A 10,751-nucleotide genomic window follows, 5' to 3' on the forward strand; every position below is an offset into this window, starting at 1 on the left:
TTGAACAAATTTATGTATTTTATTTTATTTCAACAAGTATTATTGTTTTGATAGGAACTTATGATTATATTATTTCGTAAAAAATTTAATTCGGACATAAATTTCAAGGATACACGTTATGTCACAAGAGTCGACGTCTTTCTTCAAAACTCTGCAGCTCTTACCTATCATTAACAACTTGTGCAGTGCAATAGAACAGATACGAATATGCATACATTAGCAACTATAGACGCTTGAAGAGCAATCTTTCAATTCCACGAGTTTAGCACATATAAAGAGAAACGCTTTGCAAGCGTGCCAATGTAAAGGACCACTTGGTCGCATCAATTGAGACAAAGAGGATGGAATAACGGCGATATTATAGCTAATGAATAACTATTGTGATCATGGTTCGTACTGATGTAGATTCTCCTAAAATTATTTAAAAAAAAATATTGTCTCTAAGAAATAAGAATTTCGAAAGCCTCCAGAGTCCGCAGAAGATGCGTCGTTTTAGACCATTCCTGAAAAGGCAGGTGATAAGCCGATGCGTATTTATATTCGCAAAACGAATTCCTGAGAGACCGAAGCTTATTACAGTGCAGCTTTGGTGAAGACTGTGAATACCTCGTCCGGCAGGGAAAAGAGGGATAGCAGGTGGCCGGGAACTCTTCGCGATGAGCACCGACTTCCTGCAGTGATTCCCGTCGTTTATCTGGTGTATGAATTCCCCTCACCCAGTCCAACCACCGGCTCTTCTCCTACTATAATCAGACCCTGGTTGGGGAGTGCATTATTCAGTCAGTGATAAACTTAAACAGTGCGAAGAAATTCTAGATGTTAGTAACAAGGATTGTGCTCTAGTTTGGGTAACAGTTCTGCATGCAGAACATAAGTGGAGAAGAATTTAATACCATTCCAAATTACCAAGACCTGATTGTTCTGTACGACCACCAGGTATTTTTTGCCTTTGAGTTAAAGTACTTGACTGCCAATCAAAGTGTCGAGTAACCCATTTGCGTTGCAAATAAAATTAATATCCAGCTCATGGAAGAACTGGTTCAACTTGCGTGGGTAACCAGTAGCGACTATTTCTTGTTCTCCGATCATTTGAGCGTACTGTTCGCCACTTCAAAAGATTATTGTTATACTGCTGTAGTTTGAAGTTTGTGTTCTTTGGCTCAGAATTTATGATAAGTTTTTACCGATTGAAGAAGAGCCGAAATGTTCGTCCCAGCAATATTTATCATCACAGAATTAGTAGCAATGATTTCCAAATCTCGTTAAACCATCGAATTAAAGCAGGTTTAAAACTACGCTGTCATGACATCTGTGGAAATAGAGAACAACGGTGACCCAAAAAATGATAACGCAGAAAATAAGACTGTGTAAGTGACACAAAAATATCTTTACTTCAGTCTAATTGCAGGAAATCAATTCGTATATTTACTATTCTGCATAGTCTCTTCTTTCTTCAAGACGACTTTTATGCATTGTATATACATACCGTGTGTAACTATTACGTGGTTTTAGACCCCATATCAGAGACATCGAAGTACAGACGAAGAGCACCGAGGACGATTTACAAAATAATTACTGCGATGACACAGACAGTGGTGGCAATGATCGACGTGAATCCGGACGAGGACCTCTCGACAGGTTGCAAGTGGTAAGTACTGATATTCTGCACCATCTATGAGACGAGGCAAAAAATTTATTATTTCAATGATAGTCCGACAACTTGCAGTGCATGTTTGAGGCTTCTTTACCTCTTTTTTTCAATTACGCAGGTAGTGGAATGGACTAGCAAAAACATGCTCCTGGTCCTTACCATTGCTGGAATCCTGTTCGGCCTTGCATTTGGATTTCTCGGCCGCTTGGCTAATTTTTCACCGCCGTCTATAATGATTGTTAGTTTTCCAGGAGAGATTTTGATGAGACTTCTGAAAATGTTCATTTTGCCATTGATAGTATCGTCGCTGATAGCTGGTAACAGATACATCGTAAATATAATTTTCGTTTTCAAACAAAACACCAATTTTACTACGACTCTTGACAATTTTCACTTGCACAAATCATGCTCTCAGATAGTCTTTTAAAATATTTTCAACTCAATAGATAACAGAATACACATGCATAGGTACTTGGTAATCATTATCCTGTAGGTATGGCCCAACTCGATGCCAAGAGTTCTGGACGAATGGGTTTTAGAGTGCTATCCTATTACATGGGTACGACTTTCCTGGCCACAATTGTTGGCATAGTAATGGTCCTGGTAATAAATCCAGGCGATCCCAGCATCAGAACCAGTATTCCAAAGCTAGAGGCTAATGTCGTGACTAAAATATCAACCCTGGATGCTATATTGGATATATTGAGGTAAATAACATCATTAAATTGACAATATGTAAGTCAACATCTGTAACCACATCTGCTAAATATAAAAATGTAGGAATATGGTGCCGGAGAACCTCATACAAGCTTGCTTCCAACAAGCGCAGACAATTTACAAAGAAGAAAGTCCCATGATTTTTGATCCGCATCTAGAAAAGAATTTTGGCAAGAATCGCGTATTCAAGCCAACATTGGTGTACAGGGATGGTACTAACGTTATGGGAATGATAATGTTCTGCCTTGCATTTGGGCTTCTTGCTGGTCAGATGGGAGCTAAGGGTCGGCTAATGGTAGATTTCTTTGTTGTCCTCAATGAGATAACAATGAAACTAGTGGGGGCTGTTATGTGGTGAGACAGGTGTATCAAACTGCTGATAGTTACTGTAGATTTACCAATTAAGAATAGTGTAAATGATTATGATGTGGCAGGTACTCGCCATTCGGTATCGCGTGTCTCATAGCTGGGAAAATCATGTCGATAGAGAATTTATCAGCAACAGCAGAGATGCTCGGTCTCTACATGGCCACAGTTATCGTGGCTCTGATAATACATGCAGTAGTCACACTTCCACTGATATTTTGGTTGTTTACACGCTCCAATCCAGCTGTGTTCTTCCGGGGTATGATGCAAGCGTGGGTCACAGCACTTGGAACAGCATCCAGGTATAGAATAAGACCTCACTTTACACTGCGCCTGTACTTATTCTGCATAATTATCTGCGGTCTTTGTTTTCACAGCGCAGCAACACTGCCTGTGACGTTTCGCTGTCTGGAGGAAAACAACAAAATTGATCCAAGAGTCACTCGGTTCGTGGTATCTGTAGGCGCCACTGTCAACATGGATGGCACGGCACTGTACGAAGCTGTGGCCGCGATATTCATTGCACAAATGAATGGCATCCCATTAGGTATGGGGGAAATAATCACAGTGAGGTAGGTTGGAAATTTAATTCATTTATAAGTGTATTTTTATTCACTGACTGACGTGTGACCAATCTTGTGAAAATTTCCAGCATAACGGCAACTTTAGCAAGTGTTGGTGCTGCGAGTATACCCAGTTCTGCCTTGATAACAATGCTCCTCGTCCTTACAGCCCTCGGGCTACCAACCGATGACGTATCTCTGCTTTTTACCGTCGACTGGATACTGTAAGTCCAAAGCCTAGAAAAATAAACTGATACAGGGTGGCCACTCAATTCTGCTCACGGAATTCCCTGACATTTCTCGGTTTTCCCTGACTAAAATCATTATTTTTCCCTAACATTTTGATGCACAATTTGTGCAGAAATCACTAAAAACTATATTAACCTAGGTAAAGTATGGCCAAATATATTAAAGTTTAAAAGTTTTTAAAAGTTGTTCATTCCGTTCATTATGATTTTTGAAAGTTGACAAAAAATTAAAATTTCCATTTGCTTGGTCTTGTTAAGTATATATTTAAGAAGGGGCTCCAAGAAGCGACATATTTTTAGAGCTATTATTTGAACATTTATGCTGTTTGCAATGAAAATCGAGGTTCGAAGAATTATGACTAATTAACGAATGTGTAACTTTTTGAAAAATAGACTTAAAAATTTTTTTCCAACGGGACATTTTTCTTTTAAGCGTTAAGAATACACCACAATTTATCAAAATTTTTAAATTGATATTTAATACAGCAAAACAATTATTTTATGCGGTGTACTCTCTAGACGCGGCGCGTCTATGCCGTAACAGTTGCGCAGAGCCCTATGTTCAGCGTTAAATTAAAATTACTAATACTGAAGATGGAATCCCAGGTGCTTGTACTTTTTTATTGGAAATTTCCTCCTCTTTAAGAATCTTTTTAAAATTTTCGCTAGCGCTTTTACTTTTTGTGTTATTGCCAAAAACCTGAGGCTTCGTTTTTTCTAGACTATTAGGCGTCGGTGAACTTGCGTCTCCACAGGTAATGACGGCCATAGATAAATCAAACCGATGTCTGCTCGTACTATTGAATTCATGTGACAATCAACAACTAAGCTTATAATCGTCAATAAGAAGAGTAGAAAAATTGTGGCGATGCGGTGATAGCATCTCAATTTTATGGACAAAGCTTTTGAAATCCGTGAGTTCTATAAAAAGTCCCTGATCAACCAAAAAATTCTCTGACATTTCCCGGTTTTCCAGACGGGTGGCCACCCTGTGATATAACAGGGTTCAAAGCAATATTCATATCACTCTCTGTTATTGCAATTAAAGGGATCGAATAAGGACATCCATCAATGTCCTGGGTGATGGTTATGGTGCAGGAATCGTTTACCATCTCAGTAAGACGGAACTGGAGAAAATGGATGTGGAGAGAAAATTGGACAACCTTGAAACTGGAATTGCTCCGGGAACCGAAGAAATTTTTTCCTCCAAAGGTTTACTCCTCGATTCTGCAGGAAGTGTGGAGATCCATATGTAAATTAATCAATATTACATTAGCGATAAAATTCTCTTTCAAGTATATAGTATTATAGAAACAGATAACGAGATCTTTAACTTCCCTAATTAATTATCTTCCAAAATCAAAGATTTCGCATAGTACTTTGGTTTATTGCATGCACCCTGTACAAAATTCACATGAGCATCAAGAATTTCTAATTGTGTTAATATTAAGTTCGTCGTATACTTGATACTCAGGTGTAAGCGACACCAGTACTAAGTAGGTGAAGAGTAACGGTGTAAATACATTTAAATGTGAAAACATTTACAATAAAAAATTACACTTATTATAAATAATAATTGCAATTTGTTGCACAGTTGTGAATTTCAGCAAGTTTCAAATACTGAGTATTCCCTCCCCTCAGTAGACATGCACCATGCCGAAAAGGAATCTACATTATGTAGTTAAGAATCGTATTACCAATTTAATACTCGTATGAGATACTGGAATGATTTAACTTAAAAGGATACGTCCAGAACAACACGTACGTCTGTAACAGCAACAGTTGAACCAGCTATATTAAGGAAACTAATTACAATTGATTGATGGTATTGACATCAAATTATGAAAATTTATAATATCAGGGCTAGCAGCAAGTGACGACTCTCAGAAAGATTCTCTCCGATAATATGAGAAAATTGGATAGTCTTTATCTTAATAGGCCGATTGTTATACTATACTCTAAATTTCTATCAAATTCATGAGCTGCAAAGTATGGAATAAAATGAAGAAAATTTACAAACACGTACAGTTTTTACAATTATCTGAAGTAACATGAGATTCATCCCACTCACTCATTGAATTATACAGTGCATAATTTAAATGAAATTTCAAAGAATACCTAAAACTTTGAAATAAAAAAAAAATATGGAATGCAAGTAAATACGACTTGCGACCAGCTCTGTGAGTCACATAGTGTAAAGGATACAAATAGCCCACCAAAAAATCCATTTGTTAGCAAACTTTGTCTACTTATGAAATACTTTTTCCATTGCCCACCAGTTTTCATCATAAGCAGCGCCTGTGAAAATAAACGTAAAAACACACGGTGTTAAAAGAGATTTATGAATACATTGTAAATACAGCGGCGAGTACAAGGTTCAAAGGGATTCAATAAGAGCGACTGTATCTTACCCATAACCCGACTACAGCAAATATATAAAATCCAAAACCATAGAGTCCAGTCAGACCCAAGAGTCCAGCCGTACTTCCAGATAATGCAGCCATGGATATCCTGCAGTATTCGACAACAGCTGAATTATTTCTAACCGCTCCCTCACTGTAAGCGACCACCTCTGAAATAAAGATTTGTCACAGTAACTATCACGTGACAGTATTATTGCAAAATATGTCGAACATAATGTAACGATTTGAACAAATTGTATCAAGTTGTCACATAAGTTCCGCTATGACAGATCATGACATGAAACAGTATGTGGCAAAAAACAAACATAACCTACATACATAATCTATGCATTTCGTTAGTCCTCGCTTTTCAATGGTCTGATTGTTCAGTGTAAGGACGTGGAACACTTACCGCCGGTTTTTTCTTGCTTTGTTCTTACTTTCGTAGACATGATAAGGCTTCCTCAAATTGCGGTTTGAAAAGAAAAAATTTACAATTCACTCCGACGCTTAACCCCAACACACAGGCATGCACACGTAACACCACACACACGCACGCGTCTCCTTTAATGTTTCACTCGCGGTCTTATAGCAAGTCTGGGTACTCCAAGCCCCTTCCCATATAACGCAGCGTGACCGTCTTGAGCCTGTGTTTCTCAATTTGTGCACCAAAGAACGGAGCGCTGCAATCTCCGAGGCCGGTGTATGCGTACTAAGTAGTCCTCTCCTTCACTAGCGCTAGCGGCGAAAATTCACAATATCGGCTTCATTTTCGAGCACCGTTTTACAGCCGGAGTGCCCAGACTGACTGTAAGACCGTGGTTTTACTCTATCAGAACCACTGGGCAGTGATGGCTACTCAGAATTTTTTTTATCCCACGAACCAGTGATTTTAGGCTCGCTGATTGGTTAAAAAGTAGTTTCCTTGACGAATGGTCAAAATTTTGTCAATTAATTTGTAAGTTTTTTCAGTTCAATTGATAGGCCACTATTGTATATTTTAAATCTAAGTATTCATTAAAGGATAAGATGTTGCACTTTAAGAATCGGCATGTATTTACACGGTTTATTATTTTCTAATTTTATACAGAGTAGAATTTGACACTGAAATCTCCCCTGTCAGTCATATTGTTCTTGAAATTGTGAATCGTTGAAGCGTCGACGATGAATGTAATATGTAGCAGCTATGGCGGCAGCAACATTAACAACAACAATGACAATAATCATAATAATCATTTTTTTTTCACTTGTAAGGATAAAAAAAAACGGCAGTTTTACAGCAAAAAGACATTATACGCAATGGAGAATGTCTAGTTTACTTTTCGTCTTGAATTTGACGTAACACCACTGTATTGTCAGTTCTTCCAATAAATCAGAACAATAATCTCAAAGACTCTTTTCATATGATCTGACTGACATTTAGTCAACATGACCAATATGATTATTATTCTTCTGCAACGAATGATCAGTTTTTCGACAAAACAGCAACATAATTAATACCCAGTTATGTAATACATTACAATTGAGTATAAGTGCATGTTGTATTGAACGAAAAATAATTCGAGTAATAATTTTTCGTCAATTTATGCTAAATATTATTATTCAGGGTCTGGAGTTCCGATGGCTTCTTCTTCTTCCTGTTGTTCTTTAGCAGCCTTTGCATCTGGGACCCATAGTCCGCTATCGATGCATCGTTTCATGTGGTACCTTGCTTCCTCTTCTGGCATTGATGCTATCGTCTGTTGCAACAACGGTATATCCTGTGCCTCAAAGCACTTTTGTAAGGCCTGAAATACAGAGTGAGAGCTCAGCAAGATCCTGAGAGCTGATTATACAAACAATAACTTTGTAAGAGAAAATTGCGAACAACAGTCAGCAATTAAGAATAATTAGTAGATAAACAGGTAGGGGAGAAGATAATTGAGACCAGTCAGCAATCAGCAATAAGTAGTAGATAAACAAGTAGGAGAGGTTTCAAACACGGGGTAGATATGGAGTTTAAACACCAACCTCAGGAAGTTCTTGAAACACTTGGACCGGATCTAGACCTCCAGGACCAAGGCGACTCTTTCTTTCTTCCTCTTCGGCTTCTTTTAGTGCCTCAGCTACTTTTTCTGCCGCTCTCTTGCGAATCCTTTCCTTAAAGGACTTCAGTTCGTCATCAAAGGAATTTTTATATTCAACCTCAGCGATTTGTATACGACTGAAGAAAGATCCGACACAGGCACGTGGGTCGACATCTAGCTGCTTGGAGAGTTCAAGAATATACTGCATGCAAATGCACTGGTGAGCTACATGCTCCATTAGGTCGTGTTTCTGCAACAATAGGAATAAATTCGTGGGTAATAAGTTCACAAACAAGAAGCAGCGATTTTAGTTTTTATAAGCCAGAAAACAAATGAGGAAAAGATCCTGAGAATTTTACCTCACACGTGTATTTCAGGAGAAAAATTGACAAAATCGCTAATAACGATACAGTCATAGCACAAACTTGTGTTTTTTCCGATTTGACTGTATGGGACTCTACGAGTATTTTGACTTGTGGATAATGGATTAACTTTCTACTCAAATGGTAACGTGACATCTATATTGGCATATTATCATTTCTTCATTTTCTTTCTTTAACTGTACTAATCATAAGGTAAAATAAATTCTATAGAATGTTTCATTTTTGGCCATCGTGAATAACTATGCGATTTAAAGAATTTGAAACAGTCTACAAATTTAAGATACAAGAATTTGTTGTAAATCGACATTTTTTGTGTATACAAACCTCTTCCATTTCCAAGTTGATACACCAAATGACCAAGTAATTCGCCGTATTTTCGCAAACCAAATCTGGGTGGTCCTGGAGATATTTCTTACTATCGTCATACCTCCGCAGCATACCAAATTCCTTCAAAGTTTTTTCATTACGCTTAACAAACTGCTTCATCCTGTTCTCTTTCTCTTCATCTGGCAAGTTACTCTCATCTTCCTTTCTAGCTGGCTTTGTATTTATTACCGTCTTTGTAAAACCTGGTTGGGCAATTGTATCCACATTCCAAGGTTGTAACTTTTCCTTCTTCTTTAATTCTTCTTCCTTGTGCAATATTTCAGACTCTTTCATTTTAAGCTCTTCCAATGCCTTTTTAACAGATGTCAGGTCTTGCTGGTCCTTTTCCTCACCCTTTTCTACCTTGCTCAACTTTTCCTCCGCCTCTTTCAACTTTCGCGCAATTCTGCAACACGTGTATCATTTTTCACAATATTTTTCATACACCTTTAAACATGCCTAAGTTTTCAACAGGAATGGACAAATCAAACCATTCTATGTAATTTGACAAGTCTTACTAGCAGGAAACTGTCTTACTCCTCTTTTTCTCTTTCATGCTTCTCCTGTTCTGCTCTTTGTTCCTGCATCCTTTCCAATCTAGCCTGATGCCGCCACCTAAACAGTGACGGAGTATCGATATTGGGATGGGTGTCATCTTCGTCATCAGATATCTAAGAAATATGAAAGAATTATAAGTAGGTATAACGAACAAAGCTCGGCAAAATAATTTTATAATTCACTTTTTGTTCATTCAACAAAAAATTCACTTATAATCTAATTCATGTACCCGCAAGAAGTATAAATATCATTTAATTGTCAAATTCAAGGCTAGGAAACTGGTGAAAGGGCTTGAATTTGTGCTTCGATAAGAATTGCGCGATGGAAAATTCCTGACTCAATAAACCGATGTTGGCAAACATCGCAATTATCTAAGATTCAGATTCGCATCTGCGGTTTCTCGAACCTTCCAAGATTCTCTTGTCCGCTCGGCCTCGTCTACTGGAGCCTTTGAATTACGATAGGACTCACCTCTATGTTTTTCCACTTGCTGTAATCGACCATTGTTGTGTTGTACAGGAGTGGTGCGGAACAGGTCTTCTGCCTCGTACTGTTGGTTAGGAAATTTGACAATTGTCAGGTGATACCGGTTTCTGGTAAACGCTGGTAACTGCTACTTGCACAGCCACCGGATCTAAGCGTGCAAGCAAAATGCCAATGCCATACAATGCCAAGCATTCCAGGTAGATCACGCGACGCGAGCGGCCTCCGTCGGATACGTATAGCAAAGTATCCACGAAATAGAGTACAATCAAGATGGCGCTGCTATAGGAAAAGTTTCACATTTAAAAAAAAAGCGCTCATCAGATTGACTCTGATTGCTTATTTACGCCATTCTGATTACTTGTTGAACACTATTTGTCGCTTTTTGGTGGACACTTTTTTAATTGACAATCCACATGAGACACTTCTTACCTCTAGCCTTCATAGAGATTGTTGACTGAGGATATATAATCTTCAGTCAATGATAGAGATAACATAAGATCACTGAAATCATGATAGACTGAAATATAATGATACTGGAACGCTTAATGCGATGGTGGGGGTTTCGGACCACAGAATTCTTTTGTAATATTTATCAGGTTCCACCGAGTAGTAGTCGAGTACTCACAAAAGTACGAGAAAACATCCGATATTGATACAGATACGTAATTGAAAAAGAGAAGAAAAACTGAATTTCCTAATGACTAAAAATACGTAAATAAACAGAAGATTGAAGCATGCATTGATCATAAATAATGTTATATTGTTTCAATATTTTTTCATTATAAATTATTTACATAATTTTAAATTGCAATAAATATTTCACTTTGTTCGACTATAATATATATAACAATATGCAATGCCAAAGTTTCCACCTACTCTTGAAGCATAACGCAGGCAGAAAGGTTTACTAAATTATTGTAAACGTCTTGCATAAATTCTTAAAAA

General features: G+C 37.7%; 3 protein-coding genes and 1 long non-coding RNA gene across 8 annotated transcripts; 1 reads left to right on the forward strand and 3 right to left on the reverse strand.

The window, feature by feature from the left end:
- Positions 1 to 366: 366 nt before the first annotated feature.
- Positions 367 to 2,235, reverse strand: LOC124183829. Of its 2 annotated transcripts, XR_006871063.1 has the most exons (5): positions 2,112 to 2,235; positions 1,811 to 1,965; positions 1,487 to 1,672; positions 578 to 1,309; positions 367 to 503 (listed from the first exon to the last, which is right to left on the reverse strand). It is a non-coding gene; the product is annotated as an uncharacterized LOC124183829 (long non-coding RNA). The 2 variants fall into 2 exon arrangements; XR_006871062.1 differs by lacking the exon at positions 367 to 503 and having other exon boundaries at positions 953 to 1,309; positions 1,749 to 1,965.
- LOC124183811 (excitatory amino acid transporter-like) lies at positions 805 to 5,121 on the forward strand. Of its 2 annotated transcripts, XM_046572854.1 has the most exons (10): positions 805 to 936; positions 1,282 to 1,367; positions 1,513 to 1,648; positions 1,770 to 1,968; positions 2,145 to 2,358; positions 2,432 to 2,722; positions 2,803 to 3,036; positions 3,112 to 3,306; positions 3,387 to 3,521; positions 4,594 to 5,121. In XM_046572854.1, the coding sequence occupies exons 2-10, from the start codon at positions 1,303 to 1,305 to the stop codon at positions 4,799 to 4,801; spliced, it is 1,677 nt and encodes a 558-aa protein (XP_046428810.1). In that variant the 5' UTR covers positions 805 to 936; positions 1,282 to 1,302; the 3' UTR covers positions 4,802 to 5,121. The 2 variants fall into 2 exon arrangements, 1 of the variants encoding a protein (XP_046428810.1); XR_006871053.1 differs by lacking the exon at positions 805 to 936 and having other exon boundaries at positions 1,240 to 1,367; positions 3,387 to 3,592; positions 4,505 to 4,677.
- LOC124183828 (ER membrane protein complex subunit 6) lies at positions 4,912 to 6,551 on the reverse strand. 3 transcript variants are annotated; one of them, XM_046572891.1, is made up of 5 exons: positions 6,360 to 6,550; positions 5,957 to 6,117; positions 5,751 to 5,843; positions 5,293 to 5,336; positions 4,912 to 5,213 (listed from the first exon to the last, which is right to left on the reverse strand). In XM_046572891.1, the coding sequence occupies exons 1-5, from the start codon at positions 6,397 to 6,399 to the stop codon at positions 5,183 to 5,185; spliced, it is 369 nt and encodes a 122-aa protein (XP_046428847.1). In that variant the 5' UTR covers positions 6,400 to 6,550; the 3' UTR covers positions 4,912 to 5,182. The 3 variants fall into 3 exon arrangements, with proteins under 3 accessions (XP_046428847.1, XP_046428849.1, XP_046428846.1); XM_046572893.1 differs by having other exon boundaries at positions 5,293 to 5,312; positions 6,360 to 6,543; XM_046572890.1 differs by lacking the exon at positions 5,293 to 5,336 and having other exon boundaries at positions 6,360 to 6,551.
- Positions 6,552 to 6,988: 437 nt separating this feature from the next.
- Positions 6,989 to 10,012, reverse strand: LOC124183819 (hsp90 co-chaperone Cdc37). Its single transcript, XM_046572868.1, has 5 exons — positions 9,792 to 10,012; positions 9,300 to 9,433; positions 8,721 to 9,168; positions 7,958 to 8,263; positions 6,989 to 7,734 (listed from the first exon to the last, which is right to left on the reverse strand). The coding sequence occupies exons 1-5, from the start codon at positions 9,822 to 9,824 to the stop codon at positions 7,546 to 7,548; spliced, it is 1,110 nt and encodes a 369-aa protein (XP_046428824.1). The 5' UTR covers positions 9,825 to 10,012; the 3' UTR covers positions 6,989 to 7,545.
- Positions 10,013 to 10,751: the final 739 nt, after the last annotated feature.

The sequence above is a fragment of the Neodiprion fabricii genome, chromosome 5 (assembly GCF_021155785.1).
Source record: "Neodiprion fabricii isolate iyNeoFabr1 chromosome 5, iyNeoFabr1.1, whole genome shotgun sequence".
NCBI classification, from domain to species: domain Eukaryota; kingdom Metazoa; phylum Arthropoda; class Insecta; order Hymenoptera; family Diprionidae; genus Neodiprion; species Neodiprion fabricii.